The following is an 18,859-nucleotide window of genomic DNA, read 5'->3' as shown; positions in this document are numbered from 1 at the left end:
AGGCCTACTGATGGTACTAATCCAGTATCTTGCGGTTTATATTAAGCATATGCTACTTTTGATGCTTTCCAATATTAAGGCCACCCTTTATATATATATATATATATATATATATATTTTTTTTTTTTTTAAATACCCATCCTTGATGCTTAACACAAGATTGCTAATGATCCTCCATACAGAAGATATGGGACGTGGTGCGCCTGCTGCGGCCGCAACATCCACTCCACCGACTGGGTGCGTCGGGCGAAGGGCAACGTGTACCACCTGGCCTGCTTCGCCTGCTTCTCCTGCAAGCGGCAGCTGTCCACCGGGGAGGAGTTCGCCCTGGTGGAGGAGAAAGTGCTGTGTCGAGTGCACTACGACTGCATGCTGGACAACATCAAGCGGGCCGCGGAGAAGGGTGAGAGCGGGGTCCCCCGCAGCAGGCCGAGGCGGAGTCGGGCCTTTCCGCATCGAACTGCGCCTAATGCAAATTAAAACATTAGTCTTTTTATTTTAGGACTTTGACGTTGGGACATTTTATTCGGGTATTTAATGTTGGTGAACGCAGTGGGTATAGGCCAGTTTAGGATGGATTTCCACAACTTTGAATTCTCAAAATGTAATACCATCTCGAACGTCCCTTTAATGAGTAAATTATTACCTGGATTATGTCCCAAATGTCCCAGACATTTTATTTTAATTTTTAAAGCAGATTGATTGCGCGAGATTCAGTTATTTATTTCAATAAATTAACAAACATATACATGAATACATATACTAAATATAGTTCTGATCAAATGACTATCCTCGCAGGGAACAGCGTTAACATGGAGGGCGCTATGCCCACGGAGCAGGAGCTGAACCAGCCCAAGCCGTCCAAGCGAGCCCGGACCAGCTTCACTGCGGACCAGCTGCAGGTACCGCTTCTGCCGCCCGTCTTGCTCTATGCTCTCTAGCCCGTGTTTTGGTTCTTCTTCATTTGATGGGTTGCTCTTTATCCATTAAAAAGAAATGCAGGTCTACTATATTCATGTGGAAACTATAGACCTACTTTTTTAACTAGTCTAGTCGTTCTAGCCTATTATCGTTTACAATTAAACAATTATTATTAATACAATTATCAATCCGAATTATATATATATATATATATAAATGATAACATTTTGATATAATAAATGAGGGGTTTTGGAGATGATCATGAAGAAGCAGGGAGGTGTGCTGCATCTCGCTCAGGGCTGTCTCTAGGCGGGGTGAACATAGAGGCGATCAGACTGTGACCATCGGATCGCAGCCAGTCTCTTTGGAGCGACACTACTATCAGCCGTAGTCCCTTAGGAGCTAGAAAGCCCTCCAAATTATGCTGAACTCCAGTCTGTCCGTCCCTACAGGTGATGCAGGCGCAGTTCGCCCAGGACAACAACCCAGACGCTCAGACGCTTCAGAAGCTGGCGGAGCAGACGGGCCTCAGCAGGAGAGTTATACAGGTGAGCCCTCTCCTCTCCACCAGTCTGCTGTATGAGAGCTGCTCTCTGATCTGTTAGAGAGTTATACAGGTGAGCGGTGACGGACTGGGAGCAAAAAACGGCCCGGGCATTTGGGGGGGGGGGGGGGGGGGGTGGTTGAGATAGATAATGCGGGGCCGCGTCGCGACGGTGGGGCCGCGCGAGCCCAACAAACATGCCGCTCCGTGATTGGCCGGCCCGAACGGCCCACGGGAAGCCAAACGGCCCACGAGAAGCCGCGGCCCTTCTGGCATCTGCCCAAATGCCAGACCGTCCAGTCCGTCACTGCAGGTGAGCCATCCTCTCTCCATCAGTCTGCTGTACACTCCCACAGAGAGCTGGCCTCAGGTCTGATCTGTTAGAGAGTCAAACAGGTGAGCCCTCCTCTCTCCATCAGTCTGCTGTACACTCCCACAGAGAGCTGGTCTCAGGTCTGATCGGTTAGAGAGTCAAACAGGTGAGCCATCCTTGGCAGAAGCATTTGCCTGTTGGAGGTCAGATACTCAATCAATTTAATTGACAAATTCATACAGTTCATTGTATTTCGTCTCACCTTTACTAATGGAAAATCCAAAATGGGGCTTGGTAAATATTGCATGATGGTAAACAGTTTTTCTTTGTTTCAAATCAACCAAACAAAATCAATCTTCAAATGACTGAATTAACCTGGGCTTGGATAAATGAGAATCTCTCTCTTTTTTTAATTCTATTTCTTTCAAAAAATAAAATATGAAGAAAAATACATCATTATGTTAAATGCATTTGATTAATCAACAACAAAATAACCACAGTGTGTCTTTAGAGCCTAATAGGGGGAACAGACCTCTCAGCTCTTAAGGAACCAGCACTGTGCTGACACTGGGGACCTATCAACGTCACAGGGAACATAATCAGTAATCAGGACTCAAACACACTGCAGGGACAACACCAAGGAGAATTAGGTGGAGGTCGATCAGGACACTTTGTCTTCCTTCTCTGTCTACATCTCTCTCTCTCTCTGTCTCTCTCTCTCTGTCTCTGTGTCTCTGTGTCTCTGTGTCTCTCTGTCTCTCTGTCATTCATTCAGTCAGTCTGCATGTCTCTCTTTGCCTTTTTTCTGTCTTGCCATTCTATCTGTCTGTCTGAATGTGCTGTTTGTCTGTCTGTTTCTCTGTCTGCCCACCTGTCTGTCTCTCTGTCTGTCCTTGTATCCATCCTGTCTGTCTATTGGTCTGTTTTTCTGTTGGTCTGTCAATCAGTCTGTCGGTCTAGCTCTCCGTCCGTCCGTCAGCCTGTCCATCCGCTCATCTGTCTGTCCGTCCCTCTGTCCGGTGGGCTCATTCCTAACCGCAGCGCTTCTCGTCCACCCAGGTGTGGTTCCAGAACTGCCGGGCACGACACAAGAAGCACGTGAGCCCCACCCACACATCCAGCACCCCCATGACCTCCATGACCTCCATGACCTCCATGACCTCCATGGGCTCCATGAACTCCATGACCTCCATGACCTCCATGACCTCCATGGGCTCCATGGGCTCCATGGGCCAACTCTCCCAGCCCACGGTCACCCCTGAGGAACTCCAGTTCTCGGGCTACGGTGGCCCTGAGGGATCCATGCTCTCGGCCCTGCACTCGTTCATAGACGGTAAGCAGGGGGATATTAATAATAATAATAATAATAATAATAATAATAATAATAATAATAATAATAATAATAATATAATGATAACAATTATTATTATTCTATTATTATCATTATTATGATATGTTATATTTTTTATATTAGAGTAATGACATTATTAATTAATTACATTATTAATAATAATATACTATATGTTAATATATTAATCTAATACAATTATTATAATATTATTATTGATCACATATATAATAAGATATATTATATATGTGTCAATATGTATACATATTAGATATTGGATCAGCATACATAGCTCAATACAAGGAAACAACAAATTTAGTAAATAAAATAAAACATTTTGTTATGTATCAATTACTAAGTTTAAAAGAATGTACCCATCATTTAAAATAATATACTGTTGGTGTTTAATAGTTAGTGTAAGGAATGAAGGACTCAGTGAAGTGGTTTGTAATGCTAAGGGTCTGTCCAGTGAATTCACTGGACAGAACTCCAGAAAACACACAGGAATACACTGGAAAGAACTGGTAAGATTGATGGTTCCTTTTGCTTCGTGGGCCACCTGTTTCTCCCACAAGTCTCTTTTTGCTGGCCTCCAATTTTTTTCACAATAGCATTTAGGCAAGCATTGTCCTACACAAACACAAACAACCCTTTAAACCAACAAATAAATTAGAAAATCACAAGACTTTCAAATGAATGATTGGGAAAAATTATATATCAAGGACACGAAAATGTTAAGCCACTGCGTGAAGTGAGTTATTTGTTTTCCACGCTTGACGACTGACTCTGTGTTTACATCGTATTTGAGTTAAGTTTTGAGTCAAATACTGTTCCTAGATACTAATATTTGTCGACAATATGAACATCCTTGACATGTTTAATTCTGCCTTCTGATTTATGTGTGCAGTGTGTTTTGTAGTGGGAGTAGAAACCATAGTTGTAGATGAGCTGCTGAATGGCATTGTGATACACTGTTCTTGTTTTCCACAGTGCACCCCCCTTCCTCCATGTTGTTCCAACCACTGCTGCCATCCCATAATATGTCCTCGCTGCCAGTGTCCCATGCCTGAAGAGGTTGGGCATGCACCTACACACACGTGCATGCAAACACACAAAGACATTCACGTGCATGTGTGCACACATGCATGCACACACAAGCGCATGCACACACAAATGCACGGCCGCATGGCGCACACACACCAAACACATGCATGCATGCAAACATATGCACTTTTGCACAAACACACGCACACACACACACACACACACACACACACGCACACAAGCACAAGAAATTCTCAGTATTGACAGGATTCTCAAGGTCGTGGTAAAAAATGTTGTTCAAAGACTTGAACAACATTACAGCACATTTTTAATATTTTCTTCTCTGAAATTGTTGGTGTTTTATTTATATATTTATTTTATTTTCAAAATCTTAAATTTGATTTTTGTCGATGGCTTTCACTTCTGATCCTTAAAGTACTTTGTTTGTTGAAAATATCTCTATGTACCTCATAGGACTGACATCATAGGGAAATTTGTCTGTTTGTGTAAATGTATTGCAAACTGTTTGACAGTTATGATATTTCAAATGAATGCCGCCAAACCTCACCTGCCATTTTGCGAGTCAACTCATCATGAAGATGAAATTGTAATATTATTTGTTTGTATGATGTACTGTAAATCAGTCTTTTAATATTGATGGTTCATTTATTTATTGTTTGTATTTGAGGTGGCCATTTTGGAAATAAATGTCTACATAAACTTATTCTTGAACTCAATTCAGAACAAATCCTGGGGTAGCATCATGTAGCAAACCATCAAAGACCATTAAATCTGCAATTATAAGTGAATCAATAGAATAGTGAATCAATTTATATTTCAGTGCACGACAAACAAAACAATTCAAGCATATACCATCTCAGATGTCTCAATCAGAATTATTGTATTAGCATATTATTTGCACAAACAAGGAAAGTGACTTGGTGAGGATGCAAAGACATTAAGTAACACAATATAATAAAAATATTGAAGGTCCCGTGTATAAAATGCAATAATGAGTGGCTTTATAATTGTTATATGTTATATGTTTTGATAATTCATTTGACAGCAGTCTGTGTAACAAGCCAATGTATAATTGCACCTACGTGAATATAGGTCACCATTATAACATCATGTGTGCAGATGTATTGCAACAGTTTTGTTTTGCATTGCATACCAACTTCTTCAAAATAGTGAAAGCCTACTTATAGTTATCGAACGGCTATTTTACATTTGGAATAAAAAGTCTTACTCCTTTCTCTTTTTGAATACTCTAAATTGGAGAATTTGTTGAAGGGACCGACCATGCTCGTTTTCGCCTATATGAGAGAGGGAGAGGGTTACATCTCTCGGACACGGTGTGCGTTGGGAAAGCCGTTGATTGGGATGGTGGTCCAAGAGAGTGTCAAGCTTTTCATTGTAACATGCCCCCTCCTTTCGCATTCTCTCTAGAGCCGTTTGTCCACTCTGGGCTACTGTACACCTGTAGAATCATGGTGACCTCTGTGGAAGAGGACCCACTCCCCATGTAGACCGACACAGATTATTTTCAGGAAACAAACACAACTATTCCTATATTTTCACTTGATTATCCACAAATTAAAACATGCTTATGAACATTCAATTTAATTTCTGCCAAGTCCATTCCAATAGATGCAACTCAATTCTACACCATGAACCTTTGACAAAATATTGAAAGAAATATTGAGTGTGTGACATGTTTTTTTGCTTTATATAGACCAATTTTGGTCTATAGATCAAAACTTTTACTGGATAGAAGTCTTTGGAGTTGGTTCTGACCGGGAGGGAAAAGATCTGCGATGATCTGCTCTCTCCCTGGTCCTGGAGAGGTACAGATCCAGGAGAAACATCAGGTTGCAGCAGATGACCTTGGCGGCTGAACGAATGATCACTGCAGTCTGCCTCTGTTTTTTGGCGGTGGAGGCAGGGAACCAAACGGTGAGAGATCCACTGAGTGGAACTAGACCGTCGGTTCTGTGGCAGGTTGCATATCCCAAGCTAAAGCCGGAAGAACATCCTGTGCTGGGCCTGGTTGATGCTGGATGAGATAGTCCACACCCACCTGAGGTCCTGTGGGATAATTGTCCCCAGGCACCGGAATGACTCCACAAGTGTTATCTAGGGGTCACGCATGATGAAGGGGTGGGGGGGGGGATGTCCTCCTGAAGTCTGCTTCCATCTCTGACGTTATCCGAGTGTTGAGATCCATGTTGTTCTGGCTGCACCAGGAAGCCAGGTGGTCAACTACCTTCCAAAAGGAGGACTCAATCTAGTATATTTCAATCTCAATCTCGATCTGCAACGTCCTGTTTGTTTGAAGATGTCTTAATTACATAAAGCCTTTACTGCACTTAAGCACACAAAAGAACCAGGAAAATATGAAATTATTTCCAATTCTGTTTATCAGCAATGTGTCCACAAATGTTTTCTGTGCTCTTATATTTAGTCTAGCCACATATCTCAAAAACGATAAAGACGGTTGCAGCACATTCAAACCCAGCAGATGACTTGTATCTACTTGTTGACTGTGGTTGACCAAAATAATCCAATTCAGCACGTGGGAGGGAGGCCAAGTCATATCAAAATACCATTTATCAAGATCAGAGTGGGAGATCTGAAGTACTGATGAAAACAAATCAAATCAACTTCTCACTCAACGCGAAATATCAGTTTCAAGAAAGCATTCATAACTGTTTGAAGATCCCTATAAACAGGATCATGTGACAAGTGTTTTTATGTTTTATTTTCACATGAAGTGAGCTTTGAAGGTGTTCCCCGGGTTAACGTGTTGGAGCCCGTTTCAGCAGTGGGACTGCTTGTGTTACAGCAGTGGTACTGCTTGTGTTACAGCAGTGGGACTGCTAGTGCTCACGGGGGGTACACTGTGTGTGTGCCGGAGGCTGGTGTGATGTCATCTCAGACGCAGGGCCCAGTGAGGGCTGTTTTCTTTTGTTTGGGATGAGGGCAGCGGAGGAAAGAGACTCGGTAGGGACACAAAGGAGTCAAAACAGTAACTATGCCAACAGAGTTCACGCGTGAGTGAAGGAATTATTTTTATTTATTTTTTGCAGTTTTTGAAGGTTTAATTATAAGAACTTAGCTTTTTTATTATAAATTATTATTGAGCTCTCAATGCGTGAGCATGAACAGACTGCAGTTCACTTACCAGCCAAAGGGGTCAGTTTCGAGAAGGAAGATCGGATTATTATTAGTAAGTCCCTATAAAGTAATACTACAGGCCTACACATGAACATTGTTAATAGATATGGTCCCACGTTCACGCAAAGCAAGGGGGTTATGGACCCCTTACGTCCTTGCAGACCCTCCTTGCATCCACAGCAAGAGCCTGACGTGCGCCTCCCAAAAATTGTAACCTTCCGTTGAAGCGATGCAGCCGCAAGGGCTGTGATTGGTCCGCTCACTAAAACCCAACACAGAACCAAAAATGTTCACGACTGCGTCAAAGTGTCTGCGTGGTCATTGTGTTGCGTGAACGTGGAACCATAATCAGCCCTTAACAGTGATGTACAATGTACCCTGGGTCCTATTTATACCATTTTGTGTAGTATCTCACTTTGCCTGAACCCGATTTCTCTAGATGCTACTACGTAACACGGAGACATCACTGCAGTAGTTACAATGGGGTTTAATATGGGAGTATTTCTCCAATTCACTTTAGCTTCAACCAGAAGTATCAGATATTAATGTAATTCCCATATGACAACAGCTCAATCAATAAATTGTATACAATAATTTATTAAGTTGTATCTTAGTATCTGTGGCTGTCACAGGCGGGCCAATATTAAGCCATTTGGCCCAAATAAAATGGTTGGATGGCTTACCTGTCTACCTACCTACCCGGCTACTTGCGAGCATGAGTGCATCTGCCCGTGCACTCATCGTTGTTACCGGAGTCTTCCAGACGGCCCGTCAAACCGATTGCTTAAGCTAGCGAGCGCTAGTGGCTGGCTAGTTTTGGGGGAGTGGCTTTGGAGGGAGGCCTGAAGGGAGGGGAGCGATCTTTCAAAATGGAGCTAACTCTGGCTGTTTTTCCAAAGATGCCTACCCTAGATTTAAGTTATTATTTTGGTGCTCTATAAATCTGTATGATCCTCGTTTGTATGATTAAGCCTTGTCCCCCTCATATGATATAGAATAAGACAGTGAAGAATGAATCGGTAGGCTCTAACAGTGCAGCAATGTTTATAACCAATAACATTGATGATTTTTTTCTGAATGCTACAATGTTGTAATGGCATAAACAAACAACAAGGACGCTATGGAGTAAGAGAGAGACTTTTATATCACAATATCCTCATGAATCCAAATACCTTTATAAACAGTCAGACTCAAGGACAATTGATATGGTCAATTGGATGGTATAAGACTAAAACCTTTTTTTTTTCAACTATTTCCTTATTATAATTCATAATCATGAATGTCAAATGGGCATAATTTCCCACCGCTATAAATACACAGGGTAGGATCTGTACAAATTATTCTCCCACTATATTGATATATTACATGTATATATAATTTATATAAAAAAATATGAAAAGTACATTCAACACTCTCATCTGTTAAACGTATAAATAACACGATAGTTACACACACAGAAATCCATTACCTTTACAAGAGTAAGTAAAGAGTACAAGAGATGAATGAGATAATAATAAAGTTAAAGCCATATAGAGAAAAATATATAGATACATATATAAATGGATATACATTCCAATGTAGGCCTACTGCATTAAGGACTGAAATATATGTTACAAAAAGCATGTAAGTTGGCTGTTGCATATTTCATACAATCTATAGATGCATCACAAAATAACGTCGACATACATAGAGCTGTACCCTGAGCTATAGGCCTACAAACCCTGAGCAAAATGTATTCGGCATATTTTCTACAATTTTATATAATATAAAAACACTAATACTGATCCCTTCATTAAGTTCCACAATACATTGAAAACAACATTAAATATGATACAATATATATAAATCAACTTATTTAGCTATAAAATAACTAAATTACAATTATATATTGGATATGGCAGCCTACTATTATGTGGCAATTGAACACTGTAGTAACTTTGAAGGTATTCCATGCATGATGACTAAAATATATAGGCAAGCGTTTAAGAACGGAATGGTGATCTCTGAAAGGCTTATCGTTACATTGGGCACCACCCAGTGGTGAAAACTGGAAACTACATACGATGCAGTACAATTAATCCAAAATTATACGTAAACAAAACTGGCAAACCATATCAATTGGGGTCGAAATGTAATCATATACCGGGCAAATGTTGTACTTTGAATTATATTCACCTCACATAGGCTAGATCATCGGTGCCTGGTTTTCCCTGCCTTGGTAAGTTTGTCCCTTCCAGCTTTCCCTCTGGTGATGCTGGGCTGTCTGCTGTTGTTCTTGTTGAAAAGGTTCTTCAAAGAGTTGCTCATGTAGAAGGGCCGGGCTGCAGAACCGTCGTTTGTTTCGAGGTCCACCACTAGAGTGCACCAGAGTAACAAATAAGACATTTAGTTAGACCCTCTCATTCCGTCTCCCTCTCTCATCCTCCCTTTCTCTCTCGGTCTCTCCACACATTATGAACACACATATGAGTAATTCGATCTGAACAATCAGGAAAATAAACATTTCACCATTTTTATTTATTATAAAAGATTATTCACATTTCATTGGATTGCATTGATACAAAATAATTATCCTATACAAAAAGAACACAGATTGAGCCTCAAACTGATCTGAACCATTCAATAGAAAATATTTTACCAAAGATGGCTTCAACATCCTTTTATAAACTTTATCACAAAGGTCCTAGGAGTCGGATCAAAGCCACAGAATAACAGGGATATTTCTTTCTTTTTCCATAAGCTATAGGCACATAAACTACATGGACTGCATTCAGATTTCACAAATGCCTCTACTCAGTTCATACCTTTAGTAAAAGTGTAGAAAGCCTAGGAAGTCCAATCAACCCACAAAATATCCTTGTTTCCTCAGGCGAGAGAAAACATTACTGTGATTCAAATCTCATCCTTCATTCTTCTGATCAACCTTTACTTTGAATTGATTAAAGATAAGTTAAATACGTTGGCCTTTCTGCGGAATTGCACGTCATCTTTTAATTGGAGTCTGTTTGCATTAGTGTATCAAACAGTAATAACAAACCAAGGGTCATCCACAAACACAGCCATTTAAAATATTCATGCTATTCACAAGACCCCATAATACGGTTCTCAGGCCACACGTCGTAGTGTCTACAAGACAGAGGTGTACGTAAATGCAAGCGCCACAAGAGGGCGCCCTTTCTTAATATAATTTCGGCCCGCCTACGCAAGTAACCCATGTTCGTGTGTATTCGCCCGCGAGTAGTCTGTAGTGTCTGTACTGTACATTGTCTGTTTGTGTTCGGGTCATGCTCTGCATACACTTCCTGTGAGCAGGGGTTGTGTCCTCTCCTTAAGGCTAGGGGGCAGAGCGCACAGGAGAGAGAGAGACCCAGCTGCAGGCTGGACAGAAGGCAAGTTCACAGAAGAAGAAGAAGAAGAAGAAGAAGAAGAAGAAGAAGAAGAAGAAGAAGAAGAAGAAGAAGAAGAAGAAGAAGAAGAAGATGAGTTGGTGCAAGATAAATGGAAGAGAGTAGAGATTTTTAAATGCCCAGGCATGCCCCTTCTCCGCAAAGAGGCCAAAAAAGACGCATAGATGAGCTGTGCCCGTGTTCAGCTTGAGCAAATCCAAGTCGGGTCAAACCAGTTCAATCCGGACCAGCCCAGGCCCTAGCAGGGTCAGATGAGTCTACTTTTAATCCATACAGTACTTGAGCAAAATAAATGTCCATGGAACCTGCCCCCCCCCCCCCCCCCCCCACTCTAGCCACATGGGGACACAGGAAGTGGCGGTCTTAGGAGCTGGTGCAGAGCTTGGCCGCCTGCTCCCCGTTGTGGAGGACCTTGTGCAGGCTGGGGGACATGTAGTACGGCCTGGCCGACGAGCCGTCGTTCCTCTCCAAGTCTTCACCTGGGCCAGCGTACACAACATAACCACCACCACCCGCACCGCCACCGCCACCGCGCGGTGGCCAAAGGACAGAAGCAGGAGAAGGGGGTGCCGAGGGGAAAAGGAAAGGAGAAGACACAAGCAGTAGCGTTAGAGAGGGATTCACCGTTGGTTAGCCCCAGGTAGGAGGAACAGAAAGTTAACAGAATGACAGCCCGCCGGCCAGACCGTCCGTACAAGACGGTTCTCAGTGGGTTTGTTATTCATTGAAAGTCAGATCGAAAGAGAATTAAAAAATGAGAGGAATCAGAATACCAGTTGCAGCGTATGCGGAAAACATGCAGGGCATTGTTGAATTGGTTTGAATAGTGTGTCATCATCGAAAGTTCAGACTTACAGAAGCAGAGGAACAGCGTGTCCACACACATTGCGTAGACGTTGAAGAAGCCATGGGCTACCAGGTACGAACCAAATATCACAGTCTGGGGAAATAAAAGGCTCAGAGTGGATATCTTTTCATACCAACTGACATTCTTAACCACTGCGTTTTGTATTTGACTAAATTCTAATACAGTACAATTCCATTTCTTACCAGCAGAGGGACCCAGTAATAATTAAGAGACGGCACCTCCTCTTGAATGACTGGTATTTTACGGGTAAAGAAGAAAAATGCCAGAACACCTAAGGAAAGGAAACATTTTAAGGCTAATGTAAAAATTCTCATTGACACACCCCTTCACTTTAAATCACGCACCAACAATAGGAAAAAAACACTCACCAACACTCCCTGAAATAAGCAGTTTGCCCAAGAAGAGCAAGAAGTCTGTCACCTTGTCGAGAACCGCCACCCTGCAGAGGACACCACCGAAGAAGAAGCCAAGTGGAGCCAGACGCCAGAGGACAGAAGAAGAGCGCCAATCAAACAGACAGAAGGGACTCACAGATGGATGAAGACACACAGGCACACACCCACACCCACACACACATGGACACATTCACACACCCACACCCACGCACACATGGACACATGCACACACTCACACCCACACACACATGGACACATGCACACACACACACCCACGCACACATGGACACATGCACACACCAGGCGATGGTGGGGGTGTATCTTTAAAAATAAACACACTAATGCAGTTCATCCTCTTTTAATTAGACTTCTTTGGCTTAATTATTGCTTGTTATTTGTTTCAAAGCTTTTATAGCTGGGGACATTTGAAGGAGGGATTCTTGTCGGTTTATGTGCACAAAGGAAAAAGGGCCGCTGTGCTTGAAGCTCACCGGTGTGTTATTAATGGTGGTTCTGCGTTATACAGTGGAACATGTGAAGGAACATACAAAATCATCATCACCTCACAACGTTCCTCATCAACAGGAAGAAGGCGTCTTTGGCCGATGTGCAGAAGTTCTTCCCGTATATCGCTATCTATCGCCGAGAGAGAAATGAGCACCACACATAGAACACATTTACTTCCTGTGGAAAACGTGATGTCACGGAGAGCCAGAACATCAGTGTGTTAGCCCTGCACTGAGTCACCTCAACTGCAGTGTTCCCCGGAACAAAAGTAAGTCACCCACCAACCGTGATTCAATTAACTCTTGGATTAATTATATGAATCGGTTTTTTAACCAAAGGGATGGCTGTGGTGAAACGGATTGCACACTGCAGGTTGAAATGTATTAATACTGATTATATCCTTCCGTTACATTACCATGATGTACGCGTTCCTGTTCATAAACTTGATGAAACGCTCCAGGCACCAAAGGCAGCATTTCAGGCAACAGAGCATGAATCGGGTAAATGCATTATGGGAACCTGAGGTAAAAAAAAACCATCATCATCATCATCATCATTACCTTCTCATTTTCAAACATTCCACTATGTTTACTAAATATATACAGTATATGTTTTTTTTAACCATTAATACACAACCGCTACATTTGCTTAGCTGTACAAAGGCACTGAAGGGTAAGTCTTGATGGAAGACATCATACTGTACCTTTAAGTTTATGGTCAAGGTACTCCAGCCCGATTCTGAACATCTGCACCACAGCCAGTATCAATGCACCAAAGGCCAAGGAACCTGTATGGTACCTGAAAAGAAGCAATAACATTAATTGAATAATACAGCATTTGAATGTGATGAATTACGAACTCTACTTCTATGGGATTAACCGAAACCATGCAATCACAAACCAGCCTTGTGAACGCAAAAACCACTGTGTGTCTGTAGTCCTAATTCCTCTTTGTACTGTTTCTAACCGAGGTGTGGGGCTGTAAAGTAAATAGGGTGTTCGACTACAAGGCCAAAAGATACTGGGTTCGATCCCCAACGTCAAGACACATCAAGGTAAAATACAGACATTGGGGGATTCTGTAGGCATCCAAGGGCAAATGCCTAATCCCCCTTCCTGGTCCTTCGAACCTGAACTCCCTGCAGGTCCCTCATCATTAGAGTAAACTACAAAGTAAATTAAGGTAGACAGGTTGGAGGGCTATGTGCTAGTTTTGATTAAGTGAATCAGTTAGTGCGAAGGTGCTCTTTGGTATACAAAAACATAGTTTCTAAAAAGATGGGCTGACCATGGCACTCTTCTTAAAGTTAAAAAAGCTTTAATAAATAGGCTCATTCATATTGGAATACTTTGCGAAAAGTACAAAGTAAAGTCCTTGTTTCAATCTGCCTTTCGCTCACACAGAATCAGAATCACAAAGAGTTTTATTGCCATGTAAACCTTCACATGCAAGGCATTTTCTGTCGTTTATCGGAGCAGGAAGCAACCAGCAGTATCTTTATGTGTATCTCTGTATGCATGTGTATGTACAGTTTGTGTGTGTATGTGCATATGTATGTGTGCGTGTGTGTATGTGCAGTATGTGTGTGTATATGTGCTTGTATGTGTATGTTTATGTGTATGCATGTGAGTGTATGGGTGCGTGCGTCACCTGATGGCCCTGCCAAAGGAGGAGAAGAGCGGGAAGGGGGGGATGTCCTGGGGCTTCTTCAGGGCCCAGTAGTAGGAGGCGAAGGCCCCAGCCAGCGTGCACTGGCCCAGGGCGATGGTGAAGTTGACCAGCCACAGGAACAGGAAGAGGTTGCAGAGCTGCAGCAGCAGGATGTAGCGGTGGTACAGGCTCTCCCCCCCATAGAAGGCGAACGCACACTGGGAGCCCTGGCAGGCGGCGGGGAGGCTGCTCTGGCTGAAGGTCTGGAGGGAGACACCAGACAGGGAACAGAGAGAGAGAGAGTTGGGAGGAAGCTTGGCAGCCGGTCATATGGAGGCGGTGCAGTGAGGTACACTGCAGGGTCAGTGATGGTCACTTCCTAATAAAAGACCTGTTGAATGACATTATTCTGTATTTGTGAGTGTAGTCACATCATTTGTGAATCTAACGCAATTTACATGAGAGCCACTGAGCAGCGCAGTGAGGTGCACAGGGGAGCAAGCTAGATAACTCAATAAGCCTCTTCGTCAAACAAGTGTCCCTAGCTTAAATATAGGATAATATATATCTCCGATCCAACACACACACATGTGTATATAAATATAGCACATGAATCATTATTTATCGCCAGTTCCTGCGAGAAATGAGAAGAATCCTAGTCACAAGAAGCTGTTGCTACGCAGGAACATGAAACCATTCGAATTTGATTTGCTGAACCATAATACTGAGCATGGCAAAGAGCCCACGGGAAATGCTCTGGATGTAATCAAATAAAACATCAATCCATCCAATATGTAATGCTGGCATACGGAATGATCCACTGGAATATTCCACTGGAATGTTCCACTGGAATATTCCACTCATGATCAGCTCGATAGAGATAGAGATATTATTCCCCTCACCTCTGGGTCACATGTCTGGTTGGCGTAGACGCATTTGGACTGCGTGGACATGACCTTGTAGACAGCATCGCCCGACGATGACAAGAAGCTAGGGTTCAAGAGTCAAGGACGAAACCCTAAACCGCCAATGAAAGATACCCCAGCCTTAACACAGAAAATAACCTTTATGAAAGACACCCCGATCTTAACAAAGAAAACACACCCATGAAGGAAGAGTCTTAACAAAGAAAGCAGTCAACCACAACAACCATTGTGTGTCAATTGTGGACAGCTATAAACCACAATACCCCAAATTCCCTACAGGGGGTGCTGTCCGTACACCTTGGTGGTCCGGTTTTTAAGTTGCTCTTGAAACTATTTCAATGATACCATGACCTCTATCCGTTTTCTGTTCTTCAACTAACACGATCGTAAAGATATTAATACATTCTGAGTCCATCATAGCTACTTCGCAATAACAGAAACATACAGAAGATGGTTGGTTGGATGGTTTCTGCATGTGAACCTGTTTAAAGTCAGAAGGATACACAGCAGTCATGGCCCAGTAGGCTATGCAGATCGCCAGAAGAAAAAATGTGATTATTGGGTAGAAAAGGGTGGACATGATGTAGCCGATAGCCCTAGAATCAAAAGACACAAAAAGTTTAGACACATTTTCCATCTCTGTAGATAAGCACTTGGTGTGTGTGTGTGTGTGTTACTTACCTGCTTCCCTCTTTTAAAAGTGCAATAGCGATGCGTATTCTGTTCCTCAGGAATATCAGGATGATGATAATGATGGCCTCGATAACAGAGAGAGAGATCACTGCAAATTAAATAAAGATAAATGTCATTACGTGGAAAATATGCGGACACTGCCACTACTGACCTGAAAGCAGGGACAAAGTGTGCTAACCATTACCATGTTTTTGATAGCTTTCCAGCATTACATTTGTAGATGGATGAAGATAAGTTTGTAATAAAACAATACAAGTATCGACATTTCCCACGAGTAATTAGTACATTTTCTACAGTCCAAGGTGTCCTACTAACAAGAATACTCGAGGCAGTACTGGAATACAAAAGCATTCATCGTCGATTAGACCTTCTCTACCAGCACAGCCTCCACACTGTAAACTGTGTTTACACTATCCGGTGTGTGTGTGTGTTATTCCATTATTCAACAAAAACAACGTTAGCCGATTGGTCAACAGCCACATACTGAAGACGAGCCAGGTCTGGCTGAGCTGCAGGTAAATGCTGAAGTCTGCCTGGAAACCGATCTGGGAGAGGGTGACATCAGCGTCAGAGTTCCCTCGCAACGAGCTGAACTCCCAGTAACAGTGCCAGATACCTGTGGGGGGGGGGGGGGAGGAAGGTGAGAAATGGGAGGAGGAGATTAACAGCTAGAACAAAAAAAACACATGGTAGAGAGAGAGAGCAAGAGTGAGATGGAGCGAGCGAGCGAGAGAGAGAGAGAGAGAGAGAAAAGAGAGAGAGAAAAGAGAGAGAGATGGAGGAAAAGTGAGAGAAGGAGAGAGAGAGGGAGAGAGCGAGATGGAGAGAGAGAAAGCTGGAGAGACAGAGAGAGTTGGAGGGAGAGAGAGAGCTGGAGGGAGGTTCTTGTTGAAAAAGTTGTTGCTGACATCACCCACACATTTCTATATTTAGCAACGCCCACCCCCCCCAGCCCCCCCTACACCAAACCCCCTCTCTCCTTATCGAGTACATGCAGTGGGTAGTCCTCTCACAGCCGGGAACTATGGGTAATACGGCACTCACCGTAACCCAGAGCGGTGAGGACCCCGAAGATAACCAGCCACAGAAGCACGCCTGCGGTGAACCGCAGCAGCAGGATGAAGAGAAGGCTAACCACCATGGTGATCACCAGCCCACTGAAACCACACACACACACACACACACACACACACACACGCACACACACACACACGCACACACACACACACACACACACACACACACACACACACACACACACACACACACACACACACACACACACACACACACACACACACACACACACGCCTCTGTTATCAGTACAAACCCTGAGGTTACTCACGTCACACCAGTGGTTAAAACACATAGCATAACAACATAATAAGAAAGTTAGAATAAAAATGAAAAGAACATACATTTAAACACAACATGTGCTCTCAGTGATTCTGACATGGCTCATTGCTCATTTTGTTTTTCCCAAAGGCTTTCAAAAGCAATTTTTCCTAAAGCAAAGCAGAGAGTGTGTTTTCCCAGCATGTCCTGTACTCACATGAGGATCCAGTACCAGGAACTGGCATAATCCTCAAAGATCTTCATGCCAACCTCTTTGGCATCCAGCAGACTAGCGATACCACTGTGAAGGATTGGAGTTAAGAGAGAAGGAACGATAGAGAGAGACAGAGAGTGAGAGAGAGAGAGAGAGAGAGAGAGAGAGAGAGAGAGAGAGAGAGAGAAAGGGACAGAGACAGAAAGAGACAGAGACAGAGAGACAGATGGACAGAGAGAGACAGAGAGACAGAGAGAGAGGGAGACACAGAGAGAGAGAGAGATAGAGAGAAAGAGAGAGATAGAGGGAGAAAGAAAGAGAAGGAGAGAAGGGATGAGGAGGACATAATGAATTTCACATGAACAAAGTCACAGACGTTGACATTTAAAAAGGGTTTGTTGGCATTGAGCAGAGCAGTAGCCTTATGCTAAAACACTGTGACACATTTTTATTTATCTTTGCTCTTTAGGCACATGACAAAGCAAAGATAATAAAACGAAAGAAAATAAGCTTACAACGGTTTTTGATATCGTGGGCCACCAGACCTGGAGGCTGGCTGTGTGAGTGGAGTTCAATATGGCTTACAAGGGACTGCAAGTTGTAAAACGACCCCAGATAATCAGTCACAGTAGGGCAGCGTTATTATTAAAGCTCCAGCAAGCGGTACCGGACGGGTGTTACACACGGTGAGGGAGGGAGCACTCTCCATACATACCACCCCACAGACAGCCCTGGCCACCCCCCTCCAGCCAGCCCAACACATTGTAAAGAGATTTCAGTTCATAAAGAAAATCCCCTGACTCGACACCAGGGGGGGCCCTTTCGCCTCGTTGCAGTGTAGCTGAGGAATGAGATGCTGCAAGGAGGATTACATTTTTCTGTCTGACAATTGTGTTAGGGCTGAAATCGTTTTTTTTCTTTTCCCCTGTGACGGTTGAAAAAGAGAAGGAGATTTCGTGATGGAACAGCAGACCCCGGTGGGGAGTTAGTCGGTAGGCTTCGGGGGCACAGGAAAAAAGCATTGTTTTAATATATTCTCCTACCCTGAGACAGTGGTCCAGATGTCCCTGGAGAAATGGGGGGGGGGGGGGGGGGGGGGGGGGGGGGGGGGGGGGGGGGGGGGGGGGGGGGAGGGGGTGTGGAAGACTTTGAAACATTTTGTTTTATTACACAAGCACTTTCTTTTGCAGCATGAGGGTTGAATTGAATGAATTACATCTTGGCGCCTCAGTGAACGAACTCTGTTGGGACAGTCTCTAGCATCGTGTCACTCTCCCACCCCGCAGCTCCTGGCTCGACCACACCGACGCTTTGCTTACTTTGCGGCGTCCCGGAGGTCGGCGACGCTCCTGGTCACGCCGTCGCCGTCTTGGAAGCTCCGCTGGTTGCGGACCGTTAAGGTGCCGTTCCTCGTGATGAAGTCAGGGAAGCACCGCTGGAGGACTGGAGACACAGGAAGTCAACTCCACAACGTCAGCCCACAAACACAGGTACCCCCCCCCCCCCCCCCCCCCCCC

General features: G+C 43.5%; 2 protein-coding genes across 2 annotated transcripts; one reads left to right on the top strand and one right to left on the bottom strand.

The window, feature by feature from the left end:
- Nucleotides 1-182: 182 nt before the first annotated feature.
- On the top strand, nucleotides 183-4,196 carry LOC311370712 (LIM/homeobox protein Lhx8-like; the record flags this gene model as incomplete). The annotated part of the gene is made up of 5 exons (XM_084489041.1): nucleotides 183-403; nucleotides 799-902; nucleotides 1,374-1,469; nucleotides 2,838-3,111; nucleotides 4,117-4,196. Coding segments are annotated over 5 exons (775 nt in total), but the record flags the coding sequence as incomplete, so codon positions are not given.
- Nucleotides 4,197-11,096: 6,900 nt separating this feature from the next.
- LOC311370711 (choline transporter-like protein 5-B) lies at nucleotides 11,097-18,785 on the bottom strand (the record flags this gene model as incomplete). Its single annotated transcript, XM_084489040.1, has 16 exons — nucleotides 11,097-11,233; nucleotides 11,610-11,694; nucleotides 11,805-11,893; nucleotides 11,991-12,061; nucleotides 12,580-12,653; nucleotides 12,940-13,043; nucleotides 13,228-13,322; nucleotides 14,175-14,437; nucleotides 15,077-15,164; nucleotides 15,604-15,696; nucleotides 15,782-15,881; nucleotides 16,278-16,409; nucleotides 16,838-16,950; nucleotides 17,346-17,429; nucleotides 18,386-18,409; nucleotides 18,662-18,785. Coding segments are annotated over 16 exons (1,655 nt in total), but the record flags the coding sequence as incomplete, so codon positions are not given.
- Between the last annotated feature and the right edge of the window lie 74 nt (nucleotides 18,786-18,859).

This window comes from Micromesistius poutassou (assembly GCF_964030765.1).
Source record: "Micromesistius poutassou genome assembly, contig: SCAFFOLD_4895, whole genome shotgun sequence".
NCBI classification, from domain to species: Eukaryota; Metazoa; Chordata; class Actinopteri; order Gadiformes; family Gadidae; genus Micromesistius; species Micromesistius poutassou.
The sequence above is the reverse complement of the archived record's forward strand: the minus strand, read 5'-3'. Positions and strand labels throughout refer to the sequence as shown.